The sequence below is a fragment of the Dreissena polymorpha genome, chromosome 1 (genome assembly GCF_020536995.1).
Source record: "Dreissena polymorpha isolate Duluth1 chromosome 1, UMN_Dpol_1.0, whole genome shotgun sequence".
In the NCBI taxonomy this organism is placed as follows: Eukaryota; Metazoa; Mollusca; class Bivalvia; order Myida; family Dreissenidae; genus Dreissena; species Dreissena polymorpha.
This window is the reverse complement of record NC_068355.1, coordinates 15855388-15875494: the sequence shown is the minus strand read 5'-3', so window position 1 is coordinate 15875494 and position 20107 is coordinate 15855388. Positions and strand designations below refer to the sequence as shown.

Below are 20107 nucleotides of genomic sequence, written 5' to 3'. Positions count from 1 at the left end.
AAGTTGATGGTTAAAGTCTTCTTGTATTATAGTTGATGGCTAAAGTCTGTCACTTATTATTGTTGATTGCTAAAGTCTGCCTCATATTTTAGTTGATGACTAGAGTCTGCCTCTTATTATAGTTGATGGCTAAAGTCTGCCACTTGTTACAGTTGATGGCTGAAATCTGCCACTTATTATAGTTGATTGCTTAAATCTGCCACTTATAGTTGATGGCTGAGACTGCCACTTATTATAGTTGATTGCTTAAATCTGCCACTTATTATAGTTGATGGCTGAGACTGCCACTAATTATAGTTGATGGCTTGAGTCTGCCACTTAATATAGTTGATGGCTAAAGTCTGCCTCTTTTTAGTTGATGACTAAAACTGCCACTTAGTATACATGTAGTAGATGGCTAAAGTCTGCCACTTATTATAATTGATATCTAAAGTCTGTCTCTTCTAAATTATAGTTGATGGCTGAAGTCTGCCACTTATTATAGGTGATGGCTAAAGTCTGCCACTTATTATAGTTGATGGCTGAAGTCTGCCACTTATTATAGTTTATGGCTAAAGTCTGCCTCTTATTATGGTTGATTAATTCTGCCATTTACCTAGTCTTTGGTGAATAGGTAGGAATGGAAATTGAACAATAGCATTACATGGATTGAGCAGAAGATCCATTTTCAATGATTTACAAGGCGATATACAATGTATACATAAATAATTTACTGTAACAAGGGCTGTTTGTAAAACATGCATGCCCCCCATATGGGCTGTCCGTTGTACTGGCAGCCATTGTGTGAATACGACTTTTATCACTGTGACCTTGACCTTTGACCTAGAGACCTGAAAATCTATAGGGGTCATCTGCAAGTCACGATCAATGTACCTATGAAGTGTCATGATCCTAGGCAAAAGCGTTCTTGAGTTATCATCCGAAAATCATTTTACTATTTTGGGTCACCATGACCTTGACCTTTGACCTTGTGACCTCAAAATCAATAGGGGTCATCTGCAAGTCATGATCAATCTACCTATGAAGTTTCATGATCCTAGGCATATGCCTTCTTGAGTTATCATCCGAAAATCATTTTACTATTTCGGGTCACCGTGACCTTGACCTTTGACCTAGTGACCTGAAAATCAATAAGGGTCATCTGCGAGTCATGATCAATCTACCTTTAAAGTTTCATGATCCTAGGCATATGCTTTCTTGAATTATCATCCGAAAATCATTTTACTATTTCCGGTCACCGTGACCTTGACCTTTGACCTAGTGACCTCAAAATCAATTGGGGTCATCTGCGAGTCATGATCAATCTACCCATGAAGTTTCATGATCCTAGGCATATGCGTAATTGAGTTATCATCCGGAAACCATTTTACTATTTCTGGTCACTGTGACCTTGACCTTTGACCTAGTGACCTCAAAATCAATAGGGGTCATCTGCGAGTCATGATCAACCTACTCATGAAGTTTCATGATCCTAGGCGTATGCATTCTTGAGTTATCATCCGGAAACCATTTTACTATTTCGGGTCACCGTGACCTTTGACCTAGTGACCTGAAAATCAATAGGGGTCATCTGCAAGTCATGATCAATGTACCTATGAAGTTTCATGATCCTAGGCCCAAGCGTTCTTGAGTTATCGTCTGACAACCACCTGGTGGACGGACAGACCGACCGACCTACCGACCGACATGAGCAAAGCAATATACCCCCTCTTCTTCGAAGGGGGGCATAATAAGAACAAAAAGTTTTGTAATAAATTGTAATCAATGTTTTGTAATAGCAAACAGAAGACGATAACATGTTGGTCTGTAAGGGACAATTTTATGTCTTTCTCATGCAGGTTTCATTAAAGCAACCAAAATGATATATGTAGATCAACATAGCCTAAGTTGACAAGTCAGAAGCACGCAGATTTCTTTACTAGGTCTAACACCAGGAAGTTTGCTAAGGCCACTTCAAAATTATTGGTTGTTTGATTAAAATTTGCTCCCAAATTTTTGCAGCGCAATAAAAAATGAAATAAAAATATTTTGTATCAATTTTTAGCTTGACTATTATATATGAAATATATATAGTGGAGCTATCCTACTCACCCCGGCGTCTGCGTCTGCTTGCAAATGTTAAAATTTTCGTACTATCCCAAATATTTTCTTTGTCCCTTGACATATTGCTTTCATATTTTGCATACTTGTTTACCAACATGACCCCAACCTATAAACAATAGGATACAACTCTATCAAGCATTTTATCATAATTATGGCCTCTTTTCCAGTTAGAATATGCAGCAAATGTGAAAGTTTTCGTACTACCCCATTTATTTTCATTGTCCCTTGACATATTGCTTTTATATTTTGCATACTTGTTTACCAACATGACCCCAACCTATAAACAATAGCAGACAACTCTATCACGCATTTTATCATAATTATCCTACCCCCCACCCCCTCAATTTTTTTTAAAACATCATCTAATCAATAACTTCACCCCACATTATACCCTCCTCTCACCCCCCTACCCCCCAACCCCACCCCCATTTTTTTTTAAACATCAACTTATAAGTTACCACACCCCACATTATACCCCCTCTCACCCCCCCCAATTTTTTTTTTTTATTTTTTTTTTTTTTTTGAAAGATCGTCTAATATATTATTGAATATGAACAATTTCCCCATGATGGCTTACGTTATACTGTCAAGCACTCAAATAGTCGAGCGCACTGTCCTCTAACAGCTCTTGTTTTTATAAAATCTGAGGAGTACCCAAGGCACAAAAGATGTGAGTACATATTTGTTGAACATTGCTGACAAACATAATATGCCTTATTAAATTCTTCCATTTTATACTTTAAAACTGTTTGACAAAAATAAAAGTTGCAAAACATGTTTGCTAAATCAAAATTAACCCAAATTTATGGGAGCAATACCAAATGAACAATGCTATTTTTGTTTCATTTTTTAGATTTTAGGTGTGGCAAATACCATAAAGAATTTTTATGGTGGCCTTATTGTGGTTATTCATTGACAGAATGTGCTTATTCTGCATGTTATTTTTTTGCCTTGCACTACAGCTGCCAAGCCATTAGAAACAGTAAAATATATGCATAATTTATTACCATTGTCAATGGCCAGTGATTTAATTAAGCAGTTGTTTTATGAGCTTGAGTCATTGCATTTATTGGTTACCAAATGTTTTATCAGATGTCAGAAAAGATATCCCTATGTTCACCTGTAATTTATCTTGCACATTTAAGTAATTAAGTGTTATATTAAATGGGTTGGAATTGTGAATAACCTGAGTTTTAGTGGAATGTAACCCTAATGCATCTAATGGTGGATAATTTAGCCAAGTATGGTGGACTGTTCATTAATGTTCAATGGTAATTAAGTTACATGGTGATGCTGATAAACATACAAATGAGTCTCGCTCTGTGAAAAGGGGGATTAATGTGTTTTAAAACCTGAATAAAAAGCAATCAATCAATCAATCAATCAATGCATGTGCGTAAAGTGGTGTCCTAGATTAGCCTGTGCGGACTGCACTTTTTCCGCTTTTATGATATTTTTCATTTAAAGAAAGTCTCTTCTTAACAAAAATCCCGTTAAGGCGGAAAGTGTTGTCACTGTTTAGCCTGTAGGGACCTCACAGGCTAATCTGGTATGACACTTAACGCGCATGCATTAAATACCCTTTTCACAGAGAACGGCTCTTAAGTAATTCATATGTTGTATTTTACAGGGAGCATATCTCAGACTTTAATGTATGGAATTGGAAAATACATTTTCTATATTTCATCATTTCCAGTATAAATTTCACAGTTTGTTAACCTTCAGTATTGAATAAAATCCACCAGCAAAATAAAATAAATTTACCTTTGTATTTATTTTGTTTATTTTATACAGCTAAATTATGAAAGAATGTGGCATAACGTCTTTATCCTAATAAACGCGCCCGGGCGCGATGCAAATCACAAAGAGGGCGCGTTTATTTCACCCTCCTTTAGGTATAATATGAGCCAACACCTAAAATGTGTTAACCGGTATTTGCGAAAAACATATCACAAATAGTTTTATAAGAATACTACACCCTATTATCATGCGAAATGAAAGGGCCGTTGTCTATATGAAAGTAGTGGGAACTGTAACAGTAAGCGTGGCCGAGATATGAACAGTTTTAATAAGTGAAGGTTTATGGTTACGGTAGCTTCGGCCCAGGGTACCGCATATTAAACAACCTGGGTAGATCTGTATTTTAAATGCACGGTGTCAAAAAAAAACATAACATGGATTTTACATTTAAAACTGAAAACACTGATACAATAATTAAATAGCCTGCATGTTGGAGTTTAATTCTTACATCGATCTGTTCCAAATATATATGTTCTTATTATTATTATTAAAGTTTTATTTCTATAAGGTTCTTGCCAGTTACCTTGTTGATAAAAAAATTTCCGTCAAAAACATGCAATTACTTTATCCCTTAGCAGCCGAGAAATGGGGGCGCTATTATTTTGATCACTCCTTCATTTTATTATACGATAGGGGCGCGTTTATTAGGGCGGGAGTGTTTATTAGGATAAAGACGGTATTGGAAACAAGAAAAAACTATAAAAAGAAGATCATGACTGTTACCATTTACTTTATGCACTCAAATGAATCAAGTTGTTTGTTATTATACACTACGCTAATATATTTAGTGCATACAAGTGTTTTTTGGTAATTACAATGGTTTTAATGGAGTCTTTATGTTAATATTTATGTTACATTTTCTTGAAACAAAAGCTTGCATAATTTGAGCTGTTTTCTAGGCAAACTCGGCTCAATGTTTGTGTTTTGAGTATTGCCCCAGATAACATGTACATGGAGTGTGTCCATCCTACAATACATAATGCCTAGAAAATCTGCAAGCTGTTGGCAACCGGATAACAAGGGTTAGGTCAATGAAGAAGGGGGTGGTCCAATGAGTTTGAGTTATAATCACGAGTCCTGTTCTGAGAATACTGGGCATAATGCATGTTTGTAATGAGTCATCCCAGATTAGCCTGTGCAATGCGCACAGGCTAATCAGGGACAACACTTTCCGCTTTTGAAATTTTTCTTTAAATGAAGTCTCTTCTAAGCAAAAATCCAATTTTGGTGTAAAGTGTCGTCCATAATTTATTAGTCTGTGCTGACTGCACAGGCTAATCTGGGACGACACTTTACGCACATGCATTATGCCCAGTTTTCTCAGAACACGACTCACATAATGCCTAGAAAATCTGCAAGCTGTTGGCAACCCATATCAAGGGTTCGGTCAATGAAGGAGCGGGTGGTCGAATGAGTTTGAAATATAATCACAAGGTTATTTGAAACAGCAACAAGGGATTCTTCTGTTCCAGAACAGTCAAGCACTCCCCTTAGAGTGTGACTGATGACAATTACATGAAACACACTTAGTATTGAAAATCACCTTTACTACAAACAGCCCCCGCGGTATTACTTAGTCAACACACATATAATATTGCATATATATTCATGTAATGATTCTTGTTGCAGACATATTTCTTCGACGCACCTTCAAATAGCAACACAGAGCGTGGCATAGCGACGGACATCGCCACACTGGACAGCGCTTACTTCCTATCTCAGGTGGTCCTATCTTGCACCATGTCATCCATCGTGTACATCACGGGCTCCCAGTCATCGTACATGGTCACTGCAGGCGTCATGGGCATACTCTCCATTGTGTTCATTCAAAACATCATCACTGCACCCGCGGAGATGACCACGTTGAAACAGTCGCTCAGTGTTTTATGATCGTGATTCTTATTGTTCTATAAACAAACTCTTTTTTGAAATGTGGTTTTGTTTATCATGGATTATTTTATGTTAATAGCCGAACAAATTGTTTATTCTATATTTGTATATTTTTTGTGGATTATTGAAATGTGGTTTTCTTTATCATGGATTATTTTATGTTAATATCCGAACAAATTGTTTTATTCTATATTTGTATATTTTTAGTGGATTATTTATGTTTGTAAATATACATACATCTACATATTTTATTTATGAGAAGTTCATGATTCTGTATCCATGCCATCTTTGTTACTTATTTGTTTAAACTTAAGGGTTTCATTCAAAAACAATAAAAACGGTAATGTACTGAAACTCAAAGGTTTAATTCCTTCAATAGTAAAAACTAATAATATACTGGAACTCTGATCAAAAGTAACATGTTACTTTGTTCTGCAGTTTTTTAGTCTGAGCTTTGTACATGTACAAGCATCATAATGGCAAATAGTGCTGCAACAATATACCGGTATATCGGTATATATCACAATAAGCAATCCGCATATTGTACGATTTTCATCACACCGGTACGAAAATTTACAAAAATTCATTCACATTTCGTCCAGAAAAGCCATCTGAAATAATGATAACAACGTTAACAAAACAAAGCATTTTAAATAATTTTTTACGTAAAAATAGCATTCTAAAAAGTGTATTATACGGAGTTGCGTTGTTACATGGGAGCATTCGTTCGTTGCTTTTGAACAGATTATCGTTGAATTAATTGCGCACAGCTGTAAATGTTTCGTTCGATTCTGAATTGAGCATTATTAAATTTGTAATCCGAATTTCGGAAACACGCTTCCAAATTTTAATGCTAATGCGACAATATAAAATTCTAGCGTCAAATCAAAAGTGCTTCATCCTTTGTCATAATAAAAAGCGCGCGAAAATTATACAGTCATGTAGAACGTCTCATGGAAAGTATGGGTGTATTTTGTGTTGTATAAAAACGGGAACATCACGTCAGGTGAATTTCGCGTGTTCAGTGGAAAAAACGCTCCGGTTGGACGTTATTTCATCACATCTTTAAATTGTAACAAATGCCAAAATGTATTTGATACTTAAGACAATTTGCGAATGTTTGTGTTTCTTGTTATTCTTGAGCACATTTATAGTAAATATTTACCAGAAATTGCTTTAAAACTGGAATATACGGGATTATCGGGTAATTGGCAAGTTATAATTTTGTTACAAGTTAGCAATATATTGCCATATATTGCAATACGGGTTTTTGAACTGACAATATATTGCAATACGGTTTTTGGCGTATTGTTGCAGCACTAATGGCAAATACTGAGGTTATACATGTGTAGGTGTGATCTGAACCTTTGAACAAGGGCTAGTATTTAGTTTGATATTAAGGGTATGACAATCTCGGTTTGTTTGTTTGTTTATTCATGCTGACACTGCCAAAAATGAACAAAATGTCGTGTTTATCATCATTAGTTGTTTGAATCAGTACTCAAAATATAATATTTTGCCTAGCCCTGTGCACAGGCCAATCTGATAGGACACTACGCACATGCATTTAACCCTTTTTCACAGAGCACGGCTCATTTATTGATTAATCAGTGAAAAAAGAGGATAACAGAATTCTTACTGAATATAAATAGGACTTAACATTTTTAATTGTACATGCACCTAGGCAGTTTGTTAAAAACCACACCCTATTGTAGAAGTGATATGGTGTTTTATGGCCTTTAGGTGTATTTTTTTTTTCAAAAAAGCTATACAAATCTACATATTTTTAATGATGAATGTTTTAGTATTTTTAAGCCATGTAAAGTTTCCTTTAACTAATAATTCCCATCATTGTCATGCCATGGCTCTGTTTGTCTTGTTTGATTATTGACAAAATGACTTAACAGCCCAACACTAATGTGCATACCCATGCTATTGTAGTTTAAATGGGACTTGTTCACAGTTTGGCCAAACAGTGTGATTCATTCAAGAGAAAATGTATGCATTATGATCAGACAAGCAAACTTACACTCCTGACTAAAAAATCTGTTCAAGTAAAATCATCAATAAGTGTCAGTATGTCGGTCACACAACTTTTTAGGGCTATACCTCAGAAACTATATTAGATATCAACATGAAGCTTCATATGTGTATATATATCAATGAGGAGATTGTCATGATAAAGAACAATAACCCTACACTGTCTTAAATAAGAGTTATTGTCCTATGTTTGTTGCTTGAATTATGCTACTTTTCAGGGCTTAATCTCAGATATCATGCAAGACTTCAACAGGAAACTTCGTGGGTGTATTGATATCAATCAGAAGTGTCATGCTTAAGAATTTAGCCCTTCACTTTCTTAAATAAGCGTAACTGTCCTTTTTGTTTTTGTATGATGGAACTTTCAAGGGCTGTATGTCAGATACGACAGTTCAAACGTTTCAACATGAAACTTCATGTGTGTAGAAACCAATGGGAAGAAGTGCCATAAACAAGAACCATAACCATGCACTGCCTTAACTAGAGTTATTGCACTCTGATGTTTTTGTATGATGGAACTTTTCAAGGCTTTATATCAGATCTGTATCAAGATTTCAACATCAAACTTCAGGGTTGTGTAGATATTCATAAAAAAAAACAACCTACACTTCGTTATTTTTTATGATTATACCATATATCAAAGAGATTTGCACCAATCTATACTATATTTTGCGGTGGATATCAATTCTTCAATGAATTTGCTTGTAATTATTTACTACTATAACTACTATTCCAAATGTTAGGGTTTTGTTAGTAAATGCATTTTTTTACATTTAAAGCAATATAACATATGAAAGTCTGTGACAAAGTCCCTTTAATATCCATAGATGTACATATGAAAAATGAACAAATTTTCATTTGCATCATTTCCATGCCTTATGCCAGTGTAGTTTTCAGATGTGTTAAAGAAGGAGTGTTACAGTTTGTTGGCAGTGTATTTTGAAAATGGGTCGTGCTCTGTGAAAAGGGGGTTTAATGCATGTTCGTAAAGTACACTTTCTGCTTTTATGATATTTTCTGTTTGTAGAACGTCTCTTCCTAGCAAAAATCAAGTTATGGCAGAAAGTGCCATCCCTGATAAGCCTGTGTGGACTGCACAGGCTAATCTTGTATGACACTTTACGCACATCCATTAAACCACCTTTTTACGCAGCACAGCTCAAATGTATTACAGAAGTAGTTTAATGATTGTGGTTATGGTAGCTTCGGGGTGTATAAAAAAGTAGTTTGTACATTTACTTGGTGGCTATAAAATAGTTTAGTGATAAGATACATGTATATATCAGAAGGAGTTTTACTTTTAGTGGCCAGTTGCTTAAATGTATCAATTTGTTTATGTAGCACATATATTTTTTTTGTACAAGAACATCAATGATAGGATTCCAATTGAGTACATAAATGTTTTCTTTTGAAAGCATAAAAGGCAGTGATATATTTTTGGCATTTAAGACAAGATCATAAATCAAATTCTTTACATTGAAAAGATTTGTCAGTCAGCAATACTTTGCAAAAGCTGGATTAAGCTCCCTCTAATAACCTGCCATGTGAAATGCTGGATTTAGCTCCCTCTAATAATCTGTCATGTGAAATGCTGGATTTAGCTCCCTCTAATAATCTGTCATGTAAAATGCTAGATTTAGCTCCCTCTGATAATATGTCATGTGAAATGCTGGATTTAGCTTCCTCTAATAATCTGTCATGTGAAATGCTAGATTTAGCTCCCTCTAATAATTTGTCATGTAAAATGCTAGATTTAGCTCCTTCTTATAATCTGTCATGTGAAATGCTAGATTTAGCTCCCTCTAATAATCTGTCATTTGAAATATTTCTTATTTGTCTGGCCCTGAAGATTTGGTACAATACACAAATGCTTGTTTTATAAATAATTTTTGGTATTAAAATTATAATCTGATGTTAATGTTTATTTTTTCATTCAATTAATTTTTTTACGAAAAAGCAACTTGTAACACATTTGGTAAACCAACTTATAACCCCCACTCTACCCCCAAAAAAACTTTCATACAAAGATATGCTGTTGTTTAATCAAAACACCACTGACCAGTCTAGAGGCATCATTACTTACTTAACACTTACATCTGGAAATCATGTGAATAATTGTGGTAATAATTGTTAATAAACAGCAAATAATTAAGAACTCCAAAAATTGTGAAACATCACTTGTGCAGTGAAACTAGAGGGTTGTTTAGCCCATTTATGCCTTGCGTCTAGAAAAAAAGGCCTTGGCAAACAGCGTAGACCCAGATGAGATGCTGCATCATGCGGCGTCTCATCAGGGTCTGCACTGTTTGCTTACAGGAATTTCTGTTAGTAATAATCTTAATATAGAAATAAATATACTAGACATCCAGAATTTTGGAAATAAATTGATCCAATTTAGAAGGATGGGAGAGTCCACTAGGCATAAATGGGTAAAAATGAACTCGAATTCACTGACCGATCGGAAGGTGTGAACAGATTAGAACACATGATGGTTGACCAAAAGACAGGTTGACTGATGGTTGAAGGTTGACCAAAAGACAGGTTGACCGATGGTTGCTGGTTGACCAAAAGACAGCTCTATCCAGTACAAAAATGTACTAGATGCAGATAGAACTGTTTCATATATTTTTAATACATTTGTATTAAAGTAGTATTTTATTATATAGTATTAGTAGTAGTAGTATTTTAGGGCTTCAGTCCCTAAATTTATTGGGTTATGCAAATATCAGGTTATTCATCTGTATCACTATCTTCATTTGTCTTACGTTGGCTTATATTTGATGTTTGTTTATAGTCATTTTTTGTTTATTTATGATCTGTTTGTTTTGCAGAGAAGGTAAGCCTTTTAAGGTTCAACTTTTAACTCTGACTAGTTGAAATTGTATCACGTGATTATAGTTTAAATGGGTGTTTTATTTCTAATGCAAATGTGTTTGTTTCAACTTAGGTGATTTTAAAGTGGTATATTAAAAAGGATATGTACCCAGATTGGTAGGTTGACAATAATGATGGTTCCTATTTTATTGTTGCTGTTTTCATTATAATTAGTCTGAACACGTGTACTGCTTACAACGACATAGATACTTCTAATGCAAGTGTATGATCTGACCAGGATGGTCTACATGTAGATGTTGTGAATCTGACCACCCTGGTTTGAATAACGATGGGGCCAACTTTTATATTTATGGGCCTTGCTCTGTGAAAAAGGGGGTTTAATGCATGAGCCCAAAGTGTTGTCCCAGATTTGCTTGTGCATTCCGCACAGGCTGATCAGGGACAACACTTTCAGCTTAACTAGATTTTTCCTAAGAAGAGACATTCTTAAACGAACAATATACAAGCGGTTAGTGTCTTCACTGATTAGCCTGTGCTGACTGCACATGCTCATCTGGTATGACACTTAACGCACATGCCTTAAACCCCCTTGTCTCAGAGCGCAGCTCAGTTATGGTACAAATTAATATTATTTTTTATATTTGTACTCTTAAAATCTGTCAATCTATCAGAGTGATGTATTAAATGCATTTAATGACAAGCAGTTTAAAAATCTGTTAACAAGCCCCTTAAACAGAATCTGTTATTTAAGTTTAGTAAAAAAAATATATCTTTCCACCATTTGAATTATAATGACTCCTCAAGCAAAATGGATACAAATCATATATTCATAGAATCTTGTTGTAGCATAGTTTGAAATTGTTGAACACAGTTTTGTGCCAAAACGTGTTATTGCATTAACATTATTGTTGTAAGAAAAACATAATGAAGATAGGTATAGTGGTTGGTTTTATTTTTGGGAAATTTTTACATGGATTTTGAATACAAAGTTTGTATGGGATATCTAATTAAAATGCCTTTACTGGTTATTTTACTGGTAATGTTTCGAAGAAAAGGGGGTATATAGTTTTTGCACTGTCTGTCAGTCTGTCTTTTAGTCTGTCACACTTTTCATGTCCGCTCTCTAATTCAAATAGTTTTCATCCGATCTTTACCAAACTTGGTCAGAAGTTGTATCTAGACAATATCAAGGTCAAGTTCGAATATGGGTCATGCCAGGTCAAAATCTAGGTCACGGGGTCACTAAGTGCATTTCAAGGATTTAGTATTTAGGTTTTGAAAAATGCTCATAACTTCTATCAAAGCGTTTATAGGGGGCTTATGTCATCCTATGGTGACAGCTCTTGTTTTTTATGCCCCCTTAGACGAAGAGGGAGTATATTGTTTTGCACATGTCGGTCCGTATGTCTGTCCACCAGATGGTTTCCGGATGATAACTCAAGAAAGCTTACGCCTAGGATCATGAAACTTCACAGGTACATTGATCATGACTGGCAGATGACCCCTTTTGATTTTGAGGTCACTAGGTCAAAAGTCAAGGTCACAGTGACTCGTTCTTGGATGCAGTTTAGGACCACATTTGCAGATTATATTATGTACTGTTGTGGTGGGGTCTCCGTCCCCACCAGATGGTTTCCGGTTGATAACTCAAGAACGCTTACACCTTGGATCATGAAACTTCATAGGTACATTGATCATGACTGGCAGATGACCCCTATCGATTTTGAGGTCACTAGGTCAAAGGTCAAGGTCACAGTGACTCGTTCTTGGATGCAGTTTAGGACCACATTTGCAGATTATATTATCTACTGGTGTTGTGGGGTCTCTGTTCCCACCAGATGGTTTCCAGATGATAACTCAAGAACGCCTACACCTAGGTTCATGAAACTTTATAGGTACATTGGTCATGACTGGCAGATGACGCCTATTCATTTTCAAGTCACTAGGTCAAAGGTCAAGGTCACAGTGACTCGAAATAGTAAAATGGTTTCCGGATGATAACTCAACAATACTTACACCTAGGATCATGAAACTTCATAGGTACATTTATCATGACTGGCAGATGACCCCTATTGATTTTCAGGTCACTAGGTCAAAAGTCAAGGTCACAGTGACTTGAAACAGTAAAATGGTTTCCGGATGATAACTCAAGAATGCTTACGCCTAGGATCATGAAACTTCATAGGGACATTGAACATGACTGGCAGATGACCCCTATTGATTTTCAGGTCACTAGGTCAAAGGTCAAGGTCACAGTGACAAAAAACATAATCACACAATGGCTACCACTACAACTGACAGCCCATATGGGGGGCATGCATGTTTTACAAACAGCCCTTGTTCTTTAAAATGTCTTCATTGGTAGGAAGTGTTTTAGTGTTCAAGCAATTTTATATATAAACTAGATAAATCAAAAATGGTCATGTATGCCTCGATCAACTATTTGTAAAATAGCTACACAAAATTTACAAAGAAGACAAACATATATCATTTTTTATTAGAAGTGATATATATTTAAAGTTTTCATGTTAACCAAATATTAACAAATTCTTAAGCAAATGTCTCCTATAGAACTTTGTAATGTGTTATTTGTGAAACAAAATTTACAAAAACATGTATTTTATTACTAAATAATTTTCACTATGCAGGTACATAGGTAAAATATCATTTTAGTTATTTAAGAAGATATTTGTACCTGACACAAAATAGACCTGACATTGGTGCAAGAATAGAGAATAATCTGAAAATTATGAAATAATTATCAGAAGCTAATGTGTTGTTTTGGATTTCTTAATAACCATGAAGTATAAACTTTTTGCCAGCAAATGTGTCTGGCGAGTTCAGTTGATAGAGCCCTGACCATGCTAATCTGAGGGTGTAGGTTCAATACCCAGCCCAACCACTGACCTGTTGTGATGTTTGTTTGCAATGGATGTTGCATGAAATGTTGTTGTAGATTTCCTTCAAGGGCTTTCACAAACACATTGTATTTGTGTCAAGTTATGCATACCGGTAGTCCACACTGAAATGTTTCAAGTGTATTTATGTTTACCTGTATTTTTAATATAGGATTGTATCACCTTCCCTTGTGAAAGATGTCTTACCTCTGACTTTTCCGATAAAATTTGCTGTTGTCTGAAATTATTCCAGAACTGTCGCTCCTCTTGTCCAAAAACAACAACAATATGTAAAACCTTGTTTTGGTTAAAAAAGAAGAAAAAACTAGAAATATATTAGAAATACAGACTGGTTAATGTTTATTTTACTTTGTTAAATTGCTTTAAAAAACTGATTTTACAAACCATTCAAACTTGCTTTCTTTGCTGGAATGTGACAAAATCCAAATGCGAATCTTAGAACAAGTTTAACATTGCACCTTGTTTCGTGAGATAGGTGACACTACAAGTTTATGATTGGTTAAATTGAATTTGACTGGTTTCAATCCTTTTAATGATTGGAATGTGTTAAAAAATCACAAAGATTTCTTCTTTAATTAAAAGTTATACCATGTTTTAAAAGAACATATTTAGAGGGAGATCATACAATTTTGTCAAATATTTATTAATTTATATAAAATGTGTAAAAAAAAAATTTAACATATATTTCAATATAAATTAAAATAAAAGTTAAGAAGAACATGTGTCGAAAAATGCGAAATAAGCCAGATATTTTATTCTGAAATCGAAAATGTCTGTACATTCGAATTAGCCAGCATGTAAATCGTGCATGTACGATGTGAATCTAAATTTAGTTTAACGGTTCATTTTAAATTCCTGCAAAGATATCTATTCATACGACACACAAACACTAACTTAAAAGACGAATGCTTCGATTATCGAAGGAAAATATGTACGAAATATTTTCTTCACAATTGGCTCGGGGCGCTTATTTGTCTTTGCTGCATTTTATAAAATTCGTCTTCAATGTATAGTTTTTCTTGCCTATTTTGTGTTATTGTAACATAATTTATCAATATATAACAATTTAACACATGTAAAAAATCATACAAACTTGCTTTAAAGTGATATTATGGGCATTTTTCACTGTTGAATTAAGCTGAAAAGAATTAACAGGTCAAAAGAGTTAGTTAACATTTGGTTACTGACCAATTATCTGCAACTCATCTTGCTACCAGTTGTTTATAAAAATATATTTTATATTCGATATTTTACATGACTCACCCAGTCCTTTAAGCCAAAATGATCCGTAAAACAAAATTGTGTCTTTGTGTCGTATGAACGTATCTGCACTAAATTTAGGTTCACATTGTACATGTATGATCAGTTGTCAAACGAAAGTACGGTTAATATTCAAATGCATTTTTTTATCTCTTTCCTGGATATTGTTTTAGTATGTTGATGCTGCATTAACAAATATAAGTGTATATGAAGTGGAAACACCAAAAATAAACAATGGTTGCGATAGACACCTATAAACTGTTATATGCCCATAATATCACTTTAAACTCATTTGTTATTTTATTGAATTTAGACTTGTTAAACATGGTGAAGGTCATGAAAAAAAACTCTTCAAAAGGTATTTTCTATTGTTTGGTTTAAAAAGAGCAAGGTCTGGTAAAATCTGGTGAGGTCCAGTAAACTTTAAGTCGTCAGACCTCATGTCCTGTAAGATTTTTTTGCCTTTCACATGGGTTGGTAGCACCTTAAATGCATTATCTTTAAGCTGTTTTATGTAGTCTTATCTAAATTCATATATTGTTTTCTTAATAATTGTGTTATACAGTTTTAGTTGAACAAAATGTCAAAGTTTACAATTAAAGTTTATTTGTTACATAAATACTTCTTCCATTTTATTGAAGTCTTTATTGTGTTCACTTTCATTTCAAAATATTTATTCAATATCTTAGATAGAAAAAGTATCTGAATTAACAAATATTAGAACATTACCGGTAATGGAATTTATGTTTAACGTTTGGATTTATAATAAATATTCATGTGTTTCAATGACAATGATGTATTATTGAATAATAAATTAGTTTTATATACATAATGTGTTATTCTTGATTGGTAATTTATGAAATAAAAGCACTATACTTTCCTGGCAAGTAAATATGTAAATTGGCTTGAATAATAAAACATACTTTAAAGTATGTAATCTTCGAATTAATTATAGGAAAATATTAAACCATGCATATTAAAAGACTACCTTTAATAATTTATAAGTTTGACGTTTCCCAATATCTTGGTATGTTTCTGAATTCGTGTTAAAAAATCTTTTTATAGCTCACCTGAGCACAAAGAGCCTATTTTGAGCTTTTGTGATGACCCTTTGCCCATACTTTGTCCTTGTGGGTCATCTGTGGTCAACATTTCATTTCCCAGTGTTCAACATTTTATACATAGATAGCGACGTCACTACGTTATTGTCACCTCTTTTCTATGATGCATCACATTCCACTGGTTTGAGGAATTATGCTTCCACCAAAGTAGTTCTGAGTGGGAATGAAAATGTTAATAATGAAAGAAAATTAGTTTTTTATTGAGTGTTTAAAACGGAATGTTGTTTAAAGAAATGTTATTTAATTATGTTTAAATGGGATTTTTAATCTGTATTAAGACTAATAGTGATTATCATAAGCACAATTACCTGACCTACTTTCGCTTTCACTTTTCACTCGTAAAAGAAGTACAACTCACAATTCCTTTCGCATTAGTACACAGGTCAGTAAGACCGGTGTGTAAACAATGAGTGTTCGATGAACTTGGTCAGTGTTTGCTCGCTCATTTATCCTAAAACTTGCTATGTTCTTGTATTATGCTTTGAAAGAATAATTGCGTTACTCAATAGCAGTTAATTATAAATAGCTGTACCATAACATATGTATGTATGCTTATACATGGTCTGTGTATTGAAATTGTGTGGCCATACAATGTTATTTGTACTTGCAAGGGCTCATGGCCATATAGCAATAAACATTGAATCTGGCTCAGACCAGTTTTCAATTACCTGAGTTCAAAGTGCTCATGGTGAGCTAGGTGCTTTATGCAGTGTTCGGCTTTTTGCTTGTTATCACTTTAGTGGCCCCTTTTTTTCCTCCAATCGTGAGGAAACTTGGTCCAAAAGTTTATTTTGTGAATTTTCAGAGATCTACCACAATTTTACTTTATATTGTGCTATTTTAAAATAATTTGGCACAAGAGCAAATCTTTATTAAACAACGTGCTGCTGAAAAAAATTATCCATACAGTAAAGATTACTGTGAAAGGTAGAGGTTGAAAGTCAAATTAGGCTATAAAACATCTTGAAAAAAATTAATGATCCATGTACAAATTTGTCATCATTAGTCATCATAATTGCATTTTGTCCATTTTTTTTAAATACTTCATTAAATGACATGTAATGAAGTATTTTTTTTTTTAAATGTGCGAAATGCAATTTATCCTACAATTTATTACAAGTCACATGTAAAATTTGAATCCCTACCTCGGCAGAGATCGAAAATGGTTTTGGGTTGTTGAAAAAGATAGCCACCATGGGTTGGGAGAGTTTCCCTTAAATGGCTATAGTGAAACCTAGGGAACACTCTAGAAGTCACATTTTTATCCAATTTAAATGAAACTTGGTTAGACCATAATATTCTTATGATATCTCAGCAGAGTTTAAAAATGGTTCAAGTCAATTGAAAAACATGACTGTAAGGGTCAGGGCAGTTTTCGTTGTATGGCTATAGTGAAAGCTTTTTAACGATCTACTGGCCATATTTATTTTCCAATCTTCATGAAACTTTGGCAGAGCATTTGTCCCAATACATTATCTGTTCCGTTTGAAACTGATACATGAGAATTCAACAAGAAATGTGTCCACCCGACACGGATGCCCCCAACTGCAACTTTGTCGTTACATAAAAGCATAACCATGTAAAGGTTCCATACAATTGGATGAAACCAAGGATTAATGCCCAAGTTTACACAGCTAATGTAGTAAAGTAATGCATGCCTAAGACATCTTCATACAGTTTGATGAAAGTCAAATGAAAACTTTGATTTATAGAGTGGAAATGCTAAACAAGAGTGTGTAACTGTCACAAAATACGCCCGTTTGAGAGTTCGGAATACTTTGGTGAAGATCTGATGAAAACTACTTGAATTAAAAAGAAGACAACATGCTTAATGTTTAAAACGCACTAATTGACCTCCTGACCTAGTTTTTGAACTGGCATGACCCATGTTCAGACTTGGCCTAGACATCATCTAGATACAACTTCTGACCAAGTTTGGTGAAGGTCTGATGAAAATTACTTGAATTTGAGAGCGAACACCATGCTGAATGTCAAAAACGCACTAAGAGACCCTGTGACCTTGTTTTTGACACGGCATGACTATGGCAGGCTGTGTTGCATGATGGCCTATGGCAGGCTGTGTTGAATGATGACCTATGGCAGGCTGTGTTGCATGATGGCCTATGGCTGGCTGTGTTGCATGATGGCCTATGGCAGGCTGATGGCCTATGGCAGGCTAAGTGGCATGATGACCTATGGCAGGCTGTGTGGGATGATGGCCTATGGCAGGCTGTGTAGGATGATGGCCTATGGCAGGCTGTGTGGCATGATGGCCTATGGCAGGCTGTGTGGCATGATGACCTATGGCAGGCTTTGTGGGATGATGGTCTATGGCAGGCTGTGTTTTCATGATGGCCTATGGCAGGCTGTGTGGGATGATGATCTATGGCAGGCTGTGTGGGATGATGGCCTATGGCAGGCTGTGTTGAATGATGGCCTATGAAGGCTGTGTAAAATGATGGCCTATGGCAGGCTGAGTTGCATGATGACCTATGGCAGACTGTGTTGCATGATGACCTATGGCAGGCTGTGTTACATGATGACCCGTGTTCAGACTTGGCCTAGACATCTTCAGATACAACTTCTGACCTAGTTTGGTGAAGATAGGATGAAAACTACTTGAATTAGAGGGTGGACACCATGCTGACTGTTTAAAATGCACTAAGTGACCCCGTTACCTATTTTTGGCATGACATGGCCAATGTTCGAATTTGGCCTAGAGATCATATAGATACAACTTCTGACCATGTTTCGTGAAGATCGGATGCAAACTACTTGAATTAGAGAGCGGACACCGTGATAACTGTGTTAAATGTACTAAGTGACCCCGTGACCTCGTTTTGGGCCCGGCATGGCCCATGTTCAAACTTGGTCAAGAGATCTTATAGATAAAACTTCTGACTAAGTTTGGTGAAGATAGGATGAAAACTACTCAAATAAGAGAGCAAACACCATGCTGAATGTTTAAAATGCACCAAGTGACCTAGTTTTTGATCTGGCATGACCCATTTTCTAACTTGGCCTAAACATCATCTAGATTCAACTTTTGGTCAAGTTTGGTGAAGATCGGATGAAAACTACTTGAATTAGAGAGCGGACACCATGCTGAATGTTTAAAACTTACTCCGTGACCCCTTCCTTTTCTTACTTGGCCTAGACATCATCTAGATACAACTGGATAATACTTCTGACACAGTTTGGTGAAGATCCGATAAAGACTTCTTGAATAAGAGAGCGGATAGAAAAGTGTGACGGATGGACCGACCGACAGTGCGAAAACTATTGGCCTCCCTTTGAGGGCATAAATACTAGGTAACTAGCTCAAATTTTAATATTAGCTTATTAACACTCTTGATTCAGTTACAATTTGTCCAATTTTGCAGAAACATTTGTTCTTATGGTATCTCTCACCTGTGTTTGAAAATCATTGGAGTTTGTAAATAAAAAAGTGCCTAGAAATTAAATATTTAGTTCAGCAACATTATTTTCAGCTCAGTTGAAGTTCTGCAGATATCGCCATCATTCTATGTCTGGTGTTGTTTGATAACCGTTTACCAGTTAGAAAGTGTTTTGATGCATATTACCCTCAAAAAGTTAAATTGAAGTAAAGACTTTTTACTAGATTCAAGTTTTAAATGCTTCATTTCGAACCCTAAGATACTGATGAGCAGCAAACAGCATAAAACCTGAACAGACTGCGAGTAACTCGCAGGCTGTTCTGGTTTTACACTGTTTGCACATAGCCATTTTCACTTTTCTTCTGAGATGGAAAGGGATAATTAAGTCTCCGTTAAGAGTTTGGGTCAAGTGGATTCTAAAACTGTCTGGAACAGGAGGGTGCAATGTTACTTGGATAACCTGCCATTTAAACCATTTATGCCTAGCGTCTAGAAAAAGGTCTTGGCAAACAGCGTAAACCCAGATGAGATGCCGCATGATGCCGCGTCTCATCAGGGTCTGCGCTGTTTGCTTTAAGGAATTTCTGTAAGAAATATTCTAAATATAGAAATAAATATACTAGAAATCCAGAATTTTGAAAATAAATTGCTCCAATTTAGAAGGATGGAAGAGTCCATTAGGCATAAATGGGTTAACAAATATTTTGCAACAAGCAGAACTTTTGACTAATACTTGTGTCTG

At 35.1% G+C, this 20107-nt stretch overlaps 1 protein-coding gene across 1 annotated transcript in view; it reads left to right on the top strand.

Annotated features, from left to right (window-relative positions):
* LOC127872251 (solute carrier family 45 member 3-like) overlaps nucleotides 1–7205 on the top strand; it is a 36276-nt gene extending 29071 nt beyond the window's left edge. Inside the window, exon 3 of the mRNA XM_052415585.1 lies at nucleotides 5533–7205. Within this exon, the coding sequence (XP_052271545.1) occupies nucleotides 5533–5793 (261 nt within the window). The 3' untranslated portion in view covers nucleotides 5794–7205. The remainder of the gene's footprint in view (nucleotides 1–5532) is intronic.
* Nucleotides 7206–20107: the final 12902 nt, after the last annotated feature.